At 33.7% G+C, this 20031-nt stretch overlaps 2 protein-coding genes across 2 annotated transcripts; one reads left to right on the top strand and one right to left on the bottom strand.

Moving 5' to 3' along the window:
- Window positions 1-8437: 8437 nt before the first annotated feature.
- On the bottom strand, window positions 8438-9618 carry TRIADDRAFT_23729 (uncharacterized protein; the record flags this gene model as incomplete). The annotated part of the gene is made up of 4 exons (XM_002111515.1): window positions 8438-8685; window positions 8814-9001; window positions 9173-9297; window positions 9508-9618. Coding segments are annotated over 4 exons (672 nt in total), but the record flags the coding sequence as incomplete, so codon positions are not given.
- Window positions 9619-13426: 3808 nt separating this feature from the next.
- TRIADDRAFT_55691 (uncharacterized protein) lies at window positions 13427-18529 on the top strand (the record flags this gene model as incomplete). The annotated part of the gene is made up of 21 exons (XM_002112013.1): window positions 13427-13467; window positions 13840-13975; window positions 14104-14189; window positions 14525-14559; window positions 14714-14802; window positions 14890-15006; window positions 15150-15227; window positions 15298-15475; window positions 15550-15626; window positions 15750-15941; window positions 16043-16201; window positions 16279-16359; window positions 16473-16557; window positions 16639-16708; window positions 16864-17029; window positions 17152-17264; window positions 17462-17662; window positions 17744-17828; window positions 17955-18114; window positions 18192-18296; window positions 18390-18529. The coding sequence occupies 21 exons, from the start codon at window positions 13427-13429 to the stop codon at window positions 18527-18529; spliced, it is 2394 nt and encodes a 797-aa protein (XP_002112049.1).
- Between the last annotated feature and the right edge of the window lie 1502 nt (window positions 18530-20031).

Genomic DNA, 20031 nt, shown 5'->3' with positions numbered 1-20031 from the left:
TCGGCAAGACTCGCAGTAATTTCAACTGTCTACAACAGTATGTGCCTGACAGTACTGTACTGGACTTACCCCTAACCACGGTATTAGTCAAGTAATGAGGTATTCGCCTGGCTAAAACGTTCATGTATCCCGTTGGTGAAGACACACCAGGCTGTTACCATGGTTTAAGAGTACGAGTGAGGCGACTGAAGTGTCACGTCGCTGCACGTCGTACTTGAAGGAAGAAGTGACGTCGCTACAGCCGGAGAATGGCAGCGATTAGTCGAACCACGGCTGGTCATTTCACTATACCGAAAGACCAGAACCGTACACTTTACACCATACTGTATGCAATCCACTTCGCAGCCTACTCAGCCATAAGACCACTCGAAGATCTGGATCGGACCGAACCCCACCGGACACTCCCCTCGGATAGACGGACTTTCAATACTAGAATGGCAGCGATTAGTCGAACCGCTGCTGGTCATTTCGCTATGCCGAAAGACCAGAACCGTACACTTTACACCATACTGTATGCAATCCACTTCGCAGCCTACTCAGCCCATAGACCACTCGAAAGACCTGGACCGGACCGAATCCGACCGGACACTCCCCTCGGATAGACGGACTTTCAATACTAGAATGGCAGCGATTAGTCGAACTGCTGCTGGTCATTTCACTATACCGAAAGACCAGAACCGTACACTTTACGCAATACTGTATGCAATCCACTTCGCAGCCTACTCAGCCATAGACCACTCGAAAGACCTGGGCCGGACCGAATCCGACCGGACACTCCCCTCGGATAGACTGACTTTCAATACAAGAATGGCAGCGATTAGTCGAACCGTGACTGGTCATTTCGCTATGCCGAAAGACCAGAACCGTACACTTTACACCATACTGTATGCAATCCACTTCGCAGCCTACTCAGCCATAGACCACTCGATAGACCTGGATCGGACCGAATCCGACCGGACACTCCCCTCGGATAGACGGACTTTCAATACTAGAATGGCAGCGATTAGTCGAACCACGGCTGGTCATTTCACTATGTCGAAAGACCAGAACCGTACACTTTACACCATACTGTATGCAATCCACGTCGCAGCCTACTCAGCCATAGACCACTCGATAGACCTGGGCTGGGCCGGACCGAATCCGACCGGACACTCCCCTCGGATAGACGGACTTTCAATACTGTACCCAATGAGGCCGAAAATGTCGAAAAATAATCACTCAGTATACCATAGATTTTCCGTATCTGTTTTCGAAATCATTGGTATTCATTGAAATAACATGGATCATCTAAGTTACTACTTCCAAGCAGAGCTACACTGTACTGTATAGTATTTATAGGAGTTGTTCTTTCAGGTGGATCCACAGAGCTTAGTAACAGCCAATGGGATACAAATGTAATATTACTTCATTTACAAAAAATCAGTCAATTCAAAATCCACTCTCGTTATACTAAAGTCTCGCCATAACCAAGTCTTTGACACAATTTACTGACGAAATGAGGCCAAATGGCTGTCCACCCAACAACTCAGGGTGTACTGTGTAGGACATTACTAAACATTAGAATTGTGTTCTTTCGGTCAGCGAAGTGATAGGACTTAGATAGGACGTTAAGCTAATCCCCACCATTTGTACAGTACTAAAAGGAAAGAGAGGCCAACGGCCTTTCAGTACAACATAATCCTAAGGTTGACTACGTTTCTGGCCATTCTACTAAAAGCTATCACTCAAGTCGTAGAGTACACTTTACAAAACCGTTTCTAGATGGATACTATATTTCTGGAATTCAAGTGGTAGCCACTGCATACAAATCTCTCAAATTAGTACAATTCACTATCTCCAAACTACAGCAGTTTATGGCGATGTGACTTTGTAGAGCATAGTTTTGCTGATGTTGAGTGTGATGAGATACAACTTGATTGTTGGCTTAAGAATTACTGTACACATTATGCGTGAATAATTGTCGTATTTTTTTATAGAGAAACTGCTACAGATAGAAGAAGCACTAATCCTAATGTGCATTATGGTAAAGCAATGAAGACATCAATCAATTGAGTAAAAGTTGACCACTGCTGTAGAACTAATGTAGATGGAGTAATCACCAAGTCCAAGAATCCTCATCATTTCCTTTTTAGGTATACAGTAGATATTTTGGTATCAGTACCTTATCAATACTGTAGCACTATACAGTATGTATAAGAGAAAATATATATCGGTTGTACATATTTTTCGAGCGTTAGTGTTTGCTCATGATTAATGGTAAAAAAATGGGAGTATAGATCATATGCTGTAATGCAGCGGATTATATACTTATATAACATAATTGAATGATAAATAGATATGGATAGAACTCGAGATAACTGCTATTTCAGACGATATGCATACATGCGTATGGATGTCGTTGAAGGCTTGATAAATTGTAAAGTTTACAGCTAAATCAAGCAAAATTATTGTACATTATCCTGATTCCAGGATTTTTCCGAATATTGATGATTGTTATTTACAAATCATACACTTTAGAGGTACCTTTAATGGGTATCTGATAACTTGTGCACGGTGCACGAGCATGGTATACGTACATTAGTAAATAATAATTGGATGATGTATGTATAGATACAGTATATGATGAATAGCACATACACACCTGTACAAGGCCTAGAACAAACTGAAAATTCATATCAGTTGATTTCCTTTACATTATAAAACAGAACAATGTATATAATTTATCAATATCATGAATAGTATTGAAAGGGACATAATTAAATATTATTATAACCGGTATACATCAATAATTCAGATTTATCGTTGGAAATCACCAATTCTACTTTTATCTACACTTGAATCGTACGGTCGTTTTCTTTATCGATGTAGTAGAATTTACAACCTTAGTTAGAATAGCAGCTCCAAGGCCATAAGAGATTTACAAATGATGATTCAATTTCAGGAAGCAATGAATTATATGGATAGATAAACTAAACTTAAATTATGATGTACAGTAAATGGTACAGTAGTATATAAGAGTAATAAAGAGCGACTAAGGTTCAGTCATACAAGAACAATACAGTATAAATACCATCATAGATGTGTATACATGTAATTATAGCTACCTAATTGTTGCATATAAAATCATTACCTTACAAACTGTTTATGATAATCAATGTCTTTTAAAGGTCTAATGAAATTGTAAAAATTTCTTACTCTAGAATGTTAAATCTAAAAATTGGTAGGAAAATAGAATTAATAATCATATACAAAAGGCAGAGGAATGGACTTGTTGCCACACTTAAGAAGGTAGTGTTACAAAAAGTGATGTGGACGAATGTAACATTGCTATGAAATTGGAATAGTAAAAAATATATCAGAACTAGCTCAAATCCAACACCAATAACGATGAAAAATGCAAGTATATTTGCAATATTGTGTCTCAAGTTAACGCTGGATGGATATAATCTCCAGAGGACAAAGAAAGTCACCAGTATCATTGAGCATGAAAAAAGATATAGTGACATTAATAATGTGGTTGCGGGGCCAAAATAGAAATATTGAGGGCGGCAACCGTTAGCGAATAAGTAAAAACCTATGATCAATGAGATAAAATGAAGTCAAAGCTGATTAGATAATTGCCACATGAATCAATTCAATTTAATATATTCTCTTACCTTGCATAGCATAGAAGACAGGCACTACGGTGTAAAGAGCAATTAAAACTAAATAGCATATCGTTCTTGTGATCATTTTCAGACATTCTAGTAACGTAAGCAACAGATAAATCAATAAATATCATCGCATTACTTGTACCTACTTCATGATACAAGTTGAGAAATACGTAAATCAATGTATGTCATTATACTGTATAACAAAATAGATAACTGCTGTGTAATGACCTAGTTTTTCATTAAATTAAAGAGGAAGCCAATATACGATAGGAATATACTACCGTAAAATGGGTGTGCTAACTTTCCATACTGTACTGTACTTTGTGAAACTTGTCCGTTTCTTAGCCAGTACAGACCATAATCTCTATGGCAAAGACACATTTAACAGGTACATCTGCATTCAAGTTTGTTCAAATTAGTCTTGTGTTTTAACTTTCCTATTATGTATATGTCATCGCTGCGTACACCAAGCATATTAAGGGATCAGGTTGTTTTATTATTAGGAAATAAGTTCTATAGTACTATTTCACTAAATATGGGTTACTGCAGTCAGTTTCATATCGTGAACGATTACGTAAAGTACTGTACTATGCTTTTTTTTTTTTTACCGTGAGCGTACGTGTATTTTATACGTCCATTTCGCAGACAATTTTTAAAATCGGTCAAAAAATGTATTCAATTTCATTTTCATGAAGGAATTAGCCTTGAAAAGTGGAAAACGGTCTCTCCAAATTGGCCATCATATCAAACTGATTGGATTCATAATTTTTTTACTAGTCATCAACGGTACTAAAATATCTTTCTAACAGAATTTTCACATTCTATGGTCTTACCTTTAACACGATTTATGCAGCTAGTGCAATATTCCTCGTCTGCCATTAATAATGTAACATAATCGTCTTCATCCATGGCAGTTATAAAGAGTGTAGAGATAAATCCGTGATATTCTATCCAAATCCGGATTCTAAAAAGAGTAAATCACCACAGGACGTTGTTGTGTTGAGGAAGGGTGAAGGCCTTTGCTGAATGATCAAATTCACAATTTCGATGATGTAATTTTTATTAATAGGATAATTACTGATTCGTTTTAGGATCTTAAAATGAAATCAACTTTAAAAGTAGAATATTGATTGGTAAACAAGACAACCAAAATTAAATTGGGTAAATGTTATGATTTTGTAATGGTGAAATTGGAGATGTCTGAAACAACACGACGCGGAGATACTACAAATAATATCTTGATTGACCTACTGTCCGCGTTGTAGTATACAGTACATCTATAGACGGTTTACATCTGACTGTTATTTATACTCTACAATACGTTGAAAAATAGCAGAGCTACTTTACTAAGTACAGTATGGTGGCGGCAGTCCTGTACTGTACAGTATATAGTAGTATAGTGCTCTAGTTACAGACGTACGGTACAGACGGTGCAATCATGGCGTAATTATGGTTGGAGCTACAGTGGAACACTATTACTCGACAGCATCCGAAAGTAGTAAGCACAATTATAGAGTTGTAGATTATTTTCCTAACGAAGCCATAGAAGTGATGTCGATTTTGTATTCTCTGTAGATCGAAATATTAACTGGTTTTCCAAGGTTACTTATAACTTATTGTGGAGTAGTCTTAAAAACTTAATGTAATTGGAATCAAGTAGATCATTTTGCTAACGAAGTTATTGAAGTAGCCTTGATTCCGTAACACGGACAAATAGAAATACACAACACAGTGTAGCGTATGCACATTAATTAATTATCTCATTAAATAAAATAAAATATTATTGGAATGATTACTATCCATAACTAAAGTCTAATTGCGTAATTGGATAATATTTATACGGGTATATGATTAACTACATTTCTGTGATATGTATTTACATTAATTACTGCAATTAATACATCATATAATTTAAAAACATGTGCCCTCACACAAATGGAGGGATTACATAGTGTATTGTATTTATTTGTAGCAAGCCTGTCTGCCTGTGATATACTGACATCTGGACACAAGGGTGACATTTATTTTTTATATTAGGCTAATGTATCCGTTAGTAGCTATAAATTGCTCTAAACAGGATAAAATTTACCAAACAGTTAAAAGAAATTGAAATTTTATTTTCAATTCTATAGTAGTCGTCAACAATATGATACAGCAGTGAATAGTGATTAACAACGTGAATGATACATTTGTACGTTACATTAGTGCTGGTGATCAATTTACCTATTCCTATTTCGTGAAAACATAAACGTCAGCATTCAAAATCTTTCAAGAATATAGCCATTAATATTAAAAATATTAAACTCTCTAACAATGAATAGATAGCAGGTGAAATTAATGGTACATTATAATTATTTTTATTTTTGAATACATCATATCTGGGAGTTGAATGAATTTCATGCAAAATCTATCAACTAAAGAAAGCACTTTAATATATCTTTGTCTATATTTATTTATACCGTCTCAGATTAATTCTCCATCTAATGTCTGTAGTTGAGGCAACAGTTGTTTCACATCTTGACGGTAACTTCTTCGTTGGGAAATAGGGTTATTGCTTAAATCAAGAGACCTAATTGATGCACTGTCTTGCAGAGGCAGCAGGTCATCTATGTTGGTGATGGCTTTGAAAAGTTGTTAAGTACTTCACTGAATTATATGTATTCATAGTTAGTGACAAAAGTAGTATGGTAGTAATTGCATTTTGTAAGCTGTACAATTATAAATATAAATTCAAAGGATACCATTATTCTTTAACAGCAGTTCTTGTAGGTTTGGCAAGTATTGTATATTTTTCAGACTTTTAACCAAGTTATCATTTGCAATTAGAACACGCAAACAATAAAGTGGGCTACAGTCATCAAGATTCACTAATTCATTCTTCGACAGATCAATTTCAGTTATATGGGAATAAAGGTGCATTAAATGCAAACATGATAACTGCTTCTTGGATAAGTCAATCTTTCTAAGTTGCTGATATTGATCATTTAAAAATAGTTAATAAATCAGCATTTACACTTGTTACGATAGTAAAAGTTCTTAGTACCTGATAGGAAGGTTCTTGTATTAAATTTAAAGTATATCTTTCAAGAATGATCTTACTTCCTATATTTACGAAGTAATATTAAAGAAAGACGATTATCTTTTAAAAATTGGATGGCTTATGAAGCGAATAAAGAAAGTAAATCGCTTACTTAAGTCACAATAATAGCCTTTCCTTTTCGGATCGAGCGTGAGTAATTTTTCAATCAGATTATCAAAATCTTCTTCCGAGAATTCATAATCTGGTTTGACGCCATTAAGTGCGTGACCGAGGTAAATTTGAGATAATGTTAACCCTAGTAAAAAATCAAACGAAACTTTTTGTTAATATCGATAAACACATTCTGCGATGGGTTGGAGTTTTTGAGCATAAAATTTAATAAAGAACCGTAGTAAGTGTTAATACTATAACTAATTCTGTTTTAATAAATTACATTTGTTTTCCGGTTCAATTTCATATAGTTCATCTAATAGTTGTTTCTGAGTATTTAGTGTTTCTAATTCGACAGCCATTTTCTCTCTGTATAAGTTCCATAAAAAAGTCAATATTAAGATTTTACATCAATGAAACATAGGACATAATCAATAAATATTTGCACGTCATATGAATGACGCACTTGATCATATTCTCGTCTCTTGATAATACCCAAGCTTTGTTACACCCTACCAAATAAAAACGTTAGTAAATATTTTAAGGATTTTACGTGCTGGTTGTTGAAGCAGCGTTCTTCTAAAGACTTTTTCATTTACTACAAAAACTACAAATGTTGAAAAAGCTTTACTCATGTACGGACAAGTCGAGAATAAGATAAAGGTTGTTTAAAGGGGTGAAAGTCTAACGTTAAAAGATACTACCTTTTTCTAAATTTACTTGTAATGATCCGTGGTCTTTTGATCCAGCATGAATGACATGAGGTTCGCCAGAGATACCTTGTATCTCGGTTACCTTGATAATTTAAATACATTCACATTATCGAACGCAATTCACGGTGTAAAACGGAGGTACACTCAATCAGTGTATTTCAGGCTCATTGACAAATCCTAGGATAATTTTAATTAACTTTGGGTGTGCTGAGAATTCTTTACTTTAAGTAACATATCAGTAATTAAAATCATCATCATACATGACTCATAGTTAGTATATGTAAACTGAACTTAAAAGAAGATAAAAATATTAGATGCAACGCATACATGAATGGACAACATAGTAAATTTCTAAGTGATTAGTTTGTTATAGAAGCAAGTGCTATTTTGTAACGCAATTGATCAACTAGATCAACATTCATGAAATTCACATGTAGTAATGCAATATTTCATACCCAAATGTGAGAGGCATAAGAGTTGTTGTGATTATTTTTCCAGATACAGTCTAATTGCTTTTCATCTAGAGTAATAACTGTTTTGTTAGCTTCATCCACAGTTAGCGGAAGTGACCAAGTTACCATAACGCTGATTTGAGAATTTTCATGTTCAGCATACTTTGCAACATAGAGTGTGCATATGGTGGAAGTTACTTCTTCTATGAAGATATTAAATGAGGAAAGTCAGATACAATACTTCAATTCTGCGTTAGTGTCATCAATGCTAACCTCTACCGAGCAACCATTTATGGTACAGCCAAGCACTCTGGTCGTTAGGATCAGTATAAATAGCATTCATAATGTAATCGAGTTCTTCCAAGATAAATACATCAACGTCAGTATTATAGATGATTTTACTATTACTACACTTGCGTACATTAAAGGTTAGTAATAAAATCTACCACAGATAGTAAATGCCAAAGTTGCTATTATACCTTCTTTCACCCATATAGAATCTTTCCTAGGTATTTCTAGGTTATTATTTACTTTAAGAAGTAATTTACTCCGATAATGCCAAGCAGAAAAATTAGAAAATGTTTGCTTAATTTTCTTCATTGTATATTCTAACTCCGTTACGTCTGTAACTCCTTCTGTATATGCAACTACGAAGCGTCTGTGATCCCAACAGTGAACTGTAGCATAACATTTTTGCATTAGCTTTCTCAGTAACGAAAGTCTTTATGAATAATAATTAACATACGAATAAATTACAATTTAATCCATAATCTATAGTAAGAGTTAGTTTATGAGAGTTACTTACAATTTCTGGAATCATATTCTAGATATTTATTGCATAAGTCTAGTTCATGTTGCCAGTTTGGATATTTCATATGTGTCATGATCCACCTTCGATGACACCAGACACCATATGACTTTGGATTGATTCTCAAACATGCCAAAAGCAATGCAAGCTCATTATTGTATAATTTTTCCATTTCATCATCATCTCTGTTTAAAAATCCATTTGAATACTCGTATGAAGATCTTATTTAAAAATTGAATACAAGGTCAAAATTTATCTCGTCCATTTATTAACAAAATGGTACGATATTTTTAGTGAGATGATTTCCTACTGCAGTATCAAAGGTTAAAATTAATTTAAGATATTCAGTTAGATACTTGATCTCGGCTAATGATAGGAAACTTTCCCGGCGAATATTCCATACTGTATAGAAATCTGGGTTTTGCATTAATAAATTTTGACTATCCTGTAGCATTTTTTCGTCTAATTCCCCATTTTTACGCTACAAAACAGATAAAAAACGTAATCATAGTACGTTATGAAGGAAAGCTATCCATATGAAAGCTGAATGATTATGATAATAATTATTGCATGCTAATAATATAAAATTAATTCATTCATTAATAAAGGCCTCTGTTATACTGGTACACACGTGTGTGTAAAACTAGAAAAGGAATAATAATGTTTAGTTATGTCAGAGTAAACTAATTACCTTAGTAAAAATAGCATCCGTTTCACGAGCGAATTGATGAGCCCGTCTGGTCAGCTCAGCACGTCGCTCAGCTTCCTTTTCGGCTGTTGTCTTAACTTTGACTCTACCATGCTAGGAGAGAAAAGGTACAGTAGACAATTTTATTGAATATGCAATACGTTCATACTTCTTATTACCACTCATGACAGCATTTTATCCGTTACAGCTTCCAATTTTAGTTCAATCACTCAATGTAGATTATTACTTCTCTATGCATTCATTTCTAATTGACACTTCTGATCAAGCATTGTGTCTGTTACAGCTTCCAATCTTAGTTAAATCACTTAATCTAGATGATCACTTGTCTATGCATTCATTTCTGATTGACACTTCTGATCAAGCATTTTATCCGTTATAGCTTCCAATCTTAGTTCAATCACTCAATGTAGATTATTACTTCTCTATGCATTCATTTCTATTCTGATCAAGCATTTTATCCGTTATAGCTTCCAATCTTAGTTCAATCACTTAATCTAGATGATTACTTCTCTATGCATTCATTTCTAATTGACACTCTGATCAAGCATTTTGTCTGTTACAGCTTCCAATCTTAGTTCAATCACTTAATCTAGATAATTACTTCTCTATGCATTCATTTCTAATTGACACTCTGATCAAGCATTTTGTCTGTTACACCTTCCAATCTTAGTTCAATCACTTAATCTAGATGATTACTTGTCTATGCATTCATTTCTAATTGACACTCTGATCAAGCATTTTGTCTGTTACAGCTTCCAATCTTAGTTCAATCGCTTAATCTAGATTATTACTTCTCTATGCATTCATTTCTATTCTGATCAAGCATTTTATCCGTTATAGCTTCCAATCTTAGTTCAATCACTTAATCTAGATGATTACTTCTCTATGCATTCATTTCTAATTGACACTCTGATCAAGCATTTTGTCTGTTACAGCTTCCAATCTTAGTTCAATCACTTAATCTAGATGATCACTTGTCTATGCATTCATTTCTAATTGGCACTTCTGATCAAGCATTTTATCCGTTACAGATTCCAATCTTAGTTCAATCACTTAATCTAGATGATCACTTCTCTATGCATTCATTTCTAATTGACAGTTGTGATTAAGCAAGAACATAATCAAGTTGTTGTGGTGTTCGACCGCTACGTTTATTGCATTCATTCAGTGGCATAATACTACCATGTTATGTATTGCGGGATAGAGTATTGATATTAAATGCTATCACCGCAACATGACACTGTTAGTGTACTCAATATGATCCTATTGCTCACCATCTTTGGCTAGAAGCTGCCTTAATAGCTGAAAATTCCACAGATAGAAGCCGATGGAATGATAGTTTTGCCCTCGACGTCTTGATCGATCTTCTGGAAGATAGAGCAAAGATGATAGAATGTCAATCTATTTCGATTTGAATCATAGTAAATAGCGTAACGCTGAATGTGAAAATTGACAGTCAACACCAGTCTTTTGGCCAAGATGTATTTTCCACGATGACGTCAGCTGGAGCTTACTAGAAAACAGTGAAACTACTTCAGGCGTATCGTATCTCATACGGTAGGCTATATACGGCAGTCTAACGTCAGACAATAAGTCAAAATTGATATCCTATACTGTAACTTTGACAGCGTACTATAAGACTACAGTGTACAGTACATCGATGGTACGGTGCGTTCTGTACGTAATACTGTAGCTGACGCTGGAGCCAAGTTGATTAATTGGAGGTTGCGTTGGACAGTCATGGCTAAGCTGGAATAAGAATTTTCGAATATCCATTACCCACTTTTTTCTCTACCTTATCGTTGTCAGCTATTCAAGACAACTTCAGTTATGAGATTATTGGCCTCAGTACATCCAGATTATTATCTCTGAGTCATATCAAATTGTTACCATACGTATACAAGTCGGTAGTCCAAAGATTGATTAGGTAAGTCTACTCGTACAGTAGGTAAACTACCATTGTGAACTTTGTTGTTGTTGTTATTGATCGTGGATGATTCTGTGGTGCGTTGGATAGTCATAGCTAACCTGGAATAAGAATTTTCGAATATCGATCACCCACTTTTTTCTCTACCTTATCGTTGTCAGCCTTTCAAGACAGCTTTAGTTACGAGATTATTGGCCTCAGTACATCCAGATTATTACCTCTGAGTCATATCAAATTGTTACCGTACTGTATACATGTCGGTAGTCCAAAAGATTGATTGGGTAAGTCTACTCGTACATAGGTAAGCTACCATTGTGAACTTTGTTGATGTTGTTATTGATCGTGGATGATGCGGAGTTTAGCTCTTCAAGAAATCGGATAAACTAATTTTAAAATAAAGGGAATACCGATAATTCTGATTACTCTGTAGGAATTGCAATACAGCAGTTATTATTACCGTCTTGGGCAAAATAAGTAAATACTGTAAGTATCAACTCGACTACGGATAAATAGAGATACACAGGACTAGAACATTTTCTTGTACCATGTTCACAATGTTTACATCGACAGTACTTGAAGGTTACATCATCATGCAATTAGATACAAGTTCATCAAAATATTCTTACAATTAATAGATGGAATAGTAAGATTTTGAATATTTAGCTGATAGGAATCGTAATAGATCAGCTATTACTGTACTGTCTTCATGGAGTAAGATAAGTGTTACACTATTTTACAACATCGCAAATACATAGTAGGAGAAGCACACAGGTTATACAGGTATATAGTACACTGTAATGTATTTTTGCAAGACATGCAACACTGCTTGACCATCTGATCTAATTCGTGCTAGAGAATAGCAATGTAGGTAAACGTTGCATTAGTTTCCTAGATTAATCATTATACAACTCCCGGCTTATAGATGCATCTACAAATGTGTTTTTTGAATTTCTACATTTTACCTACTTTTCGCGTTAACGAATACGACATGGGACTAAGCGTCTGAGCGATTGATTATATTCCTCCTATTGTAGATTATACGTTGCGACCATGGAGCCTATTACTTGCAAGCATGATATTCGCGTAAGTAGAATGATTAATTGGGAATGATAATTTGGCAAATTTACTTTACAAGAATGAGCTAGGACCAAGAGATTTGCCATTGTTTTAAAGGATTAAAACAAAATAATTAATCTGTCGATCATTCGATCAGTTAAGCAGTTGGTTGGACATCGATAAGCAACGCTTACTATTCGCAATTTACTGAGTATTATTCTTGATGGTCAAATTAAGCTCCATATAAAACAGTACACTACAATAGTAGAAATTTTCTTATCTTAAGACTTATTGCAAATAGAAAATTTATAAATTAACTGTATATTACTTTGGAAAGCTGACTACTACAATATTGCTATAGCCAATTGCATTGAGGAAATGATTCTTACCACTATGATGCGCCTTGTGTGGTCAAAATACTTATGATGATCTGTACTATAGAAAAATCCAACTGCAACATTGCATTTGAAATATCAAATCATGAGCTATGCCACCACAATTTATTAAATGAAATGTGCAATTGTACATTAACATGCATTTGGTGTTACGTGTACTAACGACTACCGTTGCATTTCATGCAGCAAGTGTGAATTAATATTAATTACTAAGTAGATAGTTACAAATGTACATGTCATAGTTAGTCAATTTGACAATATACTAAATTGAGTAAACACTAAATGATTGTGTATTAAAGTAAAATGAACGATTTATCATTACTTTAAAATCTTTAAAATTAGTTTAGTAGTAGTCCGATATTATAATCTAATCATTAGCAATAAATCAATTTTCTAATCGTTACATTATCTTTATAAGTAAAATAAGGGACAATAAAATTATTGACGATAAATAAATTATGTGACCTAATGGCATTTTATATCATAAATGCATCTGCTTTTGAACTATCGTCAGGCAACTGCAATGGCCATTGATGGGAGCGGAGCTCGAGCTGCATTAGCATCGTAAGGCTAACTAAGATAATCTCGATGTCTTTAAAGCAAAGTCTATTTGCTTGAGAATTTACCCGTGTGATGATAAATTAATATACTGTACTTTCATGCTACTGCAACAATGTCTAAATAGTTTTTGACTTAGAACTGCCTTTTACGATTTTCATAAAGGATCTAACTACTCATGTTAACAATTTCAATTTATGCAATTTAATTAAAAACAAATATTTGCTCATAGCGATATTTCAACAGCAGCCAAATTACGCAGTAGATTTATCTTATAAATTAGACTTAGGCAATGATTAGTGAAATGCTATAAAAAGCCTTATAATCAGAATTTATTGGGTATAACGCGGCATATTGAAGCTCTGTTCTAATATTTAGGCGTCGACTAATAGCCTTGGTGGATTTAGATGAACCAGACAAAATTGTTTCTACATGGACAAGACCTAGTAAATTCGATGTTAGCAATGTGGAATGGAACCCTCACGTGACTTCTCGTAATTTTATGGCTCTCCTGGTATTTAATTTTTCCTTCATTCAACAATTAATAGAAATAGCCAGCTAAATTAAGGATTTAGCATCATCGGATACATGACATGTTGAAGTAAAAGTTTTTTAATTTTATTTATATCTTTCCTAATTTAGTTGAATCAAAAGGTTGTCATTGCCGAACTTACTGATGGTGCTTTCGAAGAAGTTGGTATCCTAAGAGGCCACACGCGTGTAATTAGGTATATAACTTTAACGATAATAAATAAAGGATGTTGCTATTTAATTGCAGTGTTATTTTTCGTAACAATAGCAGAGTAGATTGCATTAATGAACTACAATCACCAAATTTTTAATACCAACAATTATAATCAGTGATATGGATTGGTCGCCCGCTGAAAGTTCCGTTATAGCGACAAGTTCAATGGATGGCTACGTCTATATTTGGGATACTAGGCATGAATATGTTTTATCGAGATAATTTAAACAAATACGAATAATAGTTTTTATCGCTGTTAAACAAATTATTAATAGTTGTAGTTGGTGCTAATGTGATTATTTTGGTTAATATCTGTAGGCAGTATCGAATTGTATCAAAGTTATGTACACATAGTAAGTCCATGCGAAGTTACAATGCTGCTTGTTTTTAGATTCACGAATCATAAGTTCGTGACTTATTATAATACTAAAGTTAAAAGTATTTAAACACTACTTGTTTTAAATATTCACCTTGATTCTTTGTAATTTTGTAATTGAACTTCTACAGCCGGAATTTCTCAAGTGCGGTGGAATAAAAGTAATCCCAATATTATGGCGACTGCGCACGATGCAGCAATTCGTATATGGGATAACAGGGTTATTAAGCAAAATAGTACTACAGTCATTCATTTATCGACGCTGGAGAAATGTTGTTCTAAATTGATTGATCGATTGTTTATTTAGAAAGGCAATTGCCCTTTATTAAACGTAACTGCACACTCATTGAAAATTCACGGCCTAGATTGGAAGTATAATCAGGGCAACGTACTAGTTTCATGCGGTCAAGATTGCTGTGTTAAGGTTGGTACATGTACTGTATAACTAGACTTTGAACTTGTAACTATTTTAGGTTACATGATCTTACATCAAAGATGCACATACAATTTCACGATTTATTGGATGTATCTTGACAATAGAACCTGTCTATGTAATTCATAAACTAGATTTGGGATACTTCGAAAGACTTGACTACAACTCATAATTTATCACATACAGCTGCAGTCTGGAGAGCTCGTTTTACGGTATGATTGACTACTTGTAAGAGAAATTTTCTTTGCTGATAATAATGTCAATTATCAATTTCAATGATAGCCGTTCAAAAATGGATTAGTAACCGCATCAATGCCGACATCCATATCTGAGCAGAATTTACTTTTGTGGAATGTGTCTAGCTTTTCGAATAACGTGAAACCCGCGCCTATTTATGCCTTTGAAGGATATGATGGTGTCATCGTTGACTTCAGATGGCGTTATCCTTTCAATTTTTCAGGTATCAATATTGTATGATGCTTCCCTTAGATTGCTATAGTATTTAGTATCTTAATTAATATATCTATGTTCTAGGTGATAAGTACACATTGGTAACTTGGTCTACCGATAGAGCTTTACGTTTATGGACAATTGATAAAGAAATGATCGCAGTGAGTATCTTATATTTTAGACATAATGTAATGTTACTAAATTGTATTGATTATAATCAGTTAATACCTTACCAATGGTATAGTCTATTTCGGGCATGAGTATAATAAGTTTTATATTGTTAGAAGTTTATCGGTCCAGAAAAGGAAACTTCGTCGGAATACCAGTATTCAAATAATTCTGTAACTGATAAAAGCAATGATCACCGTTCAAAAATCAGAAAATCAAGCTCGATATCACAGCAGAGACAGTTAGCATTCGATCAAGAATACAATAACATATGCTTCACTAGTTATCAGCCATTAAAAGTACTACAGGTATGTATTAAACTTAAGGCTTAAATATTTTTTCATATCGAAATTAGGTTATAGCGACATGATCACTTCAATTTCAATGTTATTTTCTTCCTATTTCGTAGGATTTTAAAAATCGTAGCTGTTTAGTAACTGGCAAGTACACTGAATTCACCGTCAGCATTAATATCAATTTTCCGGAACACTATCCGAGTGCACCACCAAGGATAAAATTTGTTCACCCTACTACTCTTCCTAATAATTTGCAGGGCCAGTTGTCAACGGTACGACAAATTGACTAGCGTCTTTTCATTCATTTTAAATTGTATATTAAATGCTGTTCATTTTGCTCCGTGTACAGTCTCTGAATGAAGAGGCAGCAAATTATATGGGTAGAAACTGCCTTGAAGCATGTATTAATCAAATTTACTCCTTTCTATCGGTAAGGTGTTTTATTGGTAGTGAATAGTATGTAAAAAATTGTTAATTGCCAATGTATTCTTAATGGCAGTCAAAACTTAGTGAAGGAATTATTCAATAATACTACAATGCTAGGGTCGTGATGATCCCGGTAAGCCACCTGATCCATCCACGCGTGTTCCACCAGCTAGAACAAGCGGTGGTAGATTTAATTCATCAGGTTGTATGCGAGCACTGCTACCTTATCGAAAATCAATGATGATTTCTTTTACTAAGCCATTTTCACTAAATTTATTAATAGGTCTATTTGTTAGCTTTCATCGACCCTTTTCTGAAGAATCTGAAAAGAGAGCTAAGGAAAGCTATACAGAGTTAGTAATCATGATAGAATAATCTCGTTTATCTAGCGTTGTAAATGATTAATAAATATTGTACCTTAGTTATTTAATAATGAAATTATTAGCACTAGTAATTAATCTATAGCTATAACTTCATTATTTATACATTCTATGTAAATTAATATTAGGGTTGAACCAATTCGAAAGCATGGAAACTCTATTATTTATTCCCGACAAGTATCAGTACCAGTTAAAAAATCACAAAAGCACATCATGCGAGGCCATAGTAGTGATACTTTGGAAAATAGACAAAATCCATCTCATGTAGAAAATATTGAACCTGTTTCTTCAAACGTAAATGATATAACAAGGCCATAACATTGTAGACTAGACTTTAAAAGTATAGGTGTTTGGTAATAATGTTGTGCTAGTAGATGTCAATAAGTTTAAAATACACTAACAGTTTTTTGTATCAGCCAAAATTTTTAGAGAGAAGTGTTTCCAATGAATCTCGCTTAAAATTTATGGTGGCAATTAGTGATTTAACAAAATTAGAAGTTGTCAACAAGCAATTAGGAAAGGATTACAAGTAAGTTTCATACTACTGACTGAATTTAGGATGTAGCTTTAGTTTAATTGCTCGGTGGTGTATCAATTTAAGGAACCTTCAATTGTATTAAGTAATTGCTATTATTTTATTACGGAAAACATCGTAATGAAATAGTATTACTCTTCGATAGGCAAACCACTTTTAAGTCTGCTTTAAACTATACCGTATATATTTAGATTACTCCATAATGAAAAATATACATCTGAAGCATGTAAGGCAAACATCCAGTTGGCTGAGCTGATTGGCAGGAGTGATTTGATCCAAACATGGTCGATCTTATCAGAAATTACCGTTAATAATCTGTCGTTTGATGAATCTGATCCCTGGTCTTCTCCTTTCTATGTTCATCCATTTGGAAGGAAGCTAGTAATGTCATTGTGAGTAGACGTAGTTTAAATGATTTGTCGTTTAAATTCATGATGCGTAACGTTAATGTTCGTTTATATCAATTTTTGTAGAATTGATTACTATATCAATTTAAGGGATGTCCAAACATTAGCAATGATGATTTGTTTACTAGGGGGAACCGGATACATTTCATCGGTAATGATAGACTAGCCAGCTACTCGTACTTCTTTAAATTATACTGTTGTAAGGTTCTTACTAAGCGCTCTTATTATACGAGTATATTAGTTCATTGACAATATCGAAATTTCTGTTGCAATTTAGGATCAGTCTAAGCGTCAATGTTGCCTTTTAGATCCATCAAGAAGAAAACAATACATTTCTTTCATCAAATCCTACTCTAACATATTGTATAGCTGGGGATTTTTAATTTCTAGAGCTGAAATTATGAAATATTTAAAGAAAGATAGTGGCAACAGTTTGGGTACGAAATAATTCAAAATGGCAAATAAAAACATGCTTAAGATATTTCATATTATCGTATTTTTTATTGCATCCAAGCAGAATTCTTAGTTCCACACGAAGTAAACAGAACAAACGAAACTGTTTGTAAGGATTGTAAGCATCACCAATTTAGGTGTTCTGTTTGCAATGGTCACGTAAAAGGTGCGTAACAATAGAGAACGTGATGTGATAGTTTTCGTAATTTTAAACAATTCTGAAAACCCTTTTAATTAGTCTGCTATGATATTTATGCAGGGATATCCATTTTTTGCTTCAAATGCAATCATGGAGGTCACTATCATCATTTAAAGAAGTGGTTCGAAAGCAATAATTGTTGTGCGTTAGGTTGTGGTTGTTGTTGCGAAGACTATAATTTTGTAAATATTGGCGAATAGCTTTTCTTGGCTGCATTAATTTAAGTTAATAAGCTATTACAACTTTGATAATGCTGTTTTGGTAAATCGTTTGTGAATGAAATACAGGTTTCGATAGATTTATACATTAGCAGCATTCCGTCAGTATAGCTTGTACTAAATTTCCCATTGTACAGTAGATATATAATGTATCGATATTACTACTTAAAACTTAAACACAGGCTTTGGCTATCTACATTTATATTAATTGGCTGTAACTATTGGTATCTCTGAATAATTTACTCATGAAGGATATATCACAAATAGGTGACTTACAGAATAATTTCTTAACGTTTTTATTCATTAAATCGGATTTATGACAAAAACACTTGAGATTAAAGCATGTATACTCGTACTCTAAATGAGCATATTGTAATGCTTTATAAGAAAAATGAAGAGATAAGTAATAAAGGTATACATTTTGTATTATTTTATGAATATGCATTGAAATGTTTGAGATGCAGCTAAAAACATACGACCTTAGGTCTTGATAATTCTATGTACCTGTAGCACATGATGTTGCATCTTATCATCATTATGTACATATACGGGTATCATAGCTTGCTCTAGAAAGTCGTTTGCTGTTTCTAAATTTTGCTTGCAGAAGTAGCACTATCAGTATAAGTTAATTTCAATAAAGTGAGCTACACAGTCTCTCTTAAGTTCGGCAGCGTAATTTTTTTGTTTTTCTAGTCATTACTTGCTTATCAGGTCATCTTACGTTCAATACACAAGCGCATACTGCTAACATCACTACCATTCTGGGCTGTATCGTACTTATTTCAGATATTTCTCAAGTCGAGTCGCTATGATATATAGTAAGAAGCGATATCATCAAGTACGTACATACAAAATATATTGCAAAAATCGTGCCGCATTTTTATATGTGCAATTAATAAAACATAACCAGTAAATTTCTTAACGTTAATAATTTATGAAGAGAATTCTTTCTTTATACTCGTATATATATACTATAATACTAAGATACAGTTGGGTCCAGTTGGTATTTTAGCAGTGGTACAAACCGCCAGGGTAGACATCTATTAATTCTAAATATGCTTTATGATCTGTTTGCAAATTAATATAAATATCGATCTTGTAAAGAATACTCTTGGTTCATAAAATTCTTATACACAAAAATTTTTTCAACTTTGATCATAATTTTTTTCCATGCAGAAAATTATCTTCTACTCGAAGGTAGATTTGATCAACGTAGAACTACCCAAATAATATAAACGCTGATAACATATAGGTGATAATGCAATGCGGGGTAAATATCGTTAATAACACATGACACATCAAGTACATTGAATCATACAGTGATATAAGTCCCAGAGCATTAATTAAAATTAATTAATTATCGTGTTGGGTTTTATTTATATCTTTAATGCCTTATTTCCGTTGTTTACGAGGGTAGTATACGTATACTTGTCCTAAAATTAACATGTCGATGCAAACTTGTAGACCGCCACAAATCCAAAATT

Source organism: Trichoplax adhaerens, genomic scaffold (genome assembly GCF_000150275.1).
Source record: "Trichoplax adhaerens TRIADscaffold_4 genomic scaffold, whole genome shotgun sequence".
Lineage (NCBI taxonomy): Eukaryota > Metazoa > Placozoa > Uniplacotomia > Trichoplacea > Trichoplacidae > Trichoplax > Trichoplax adhaerens.
This window is presented reverse-complemented; position numbering and strand designations above follow the sequence as displayed.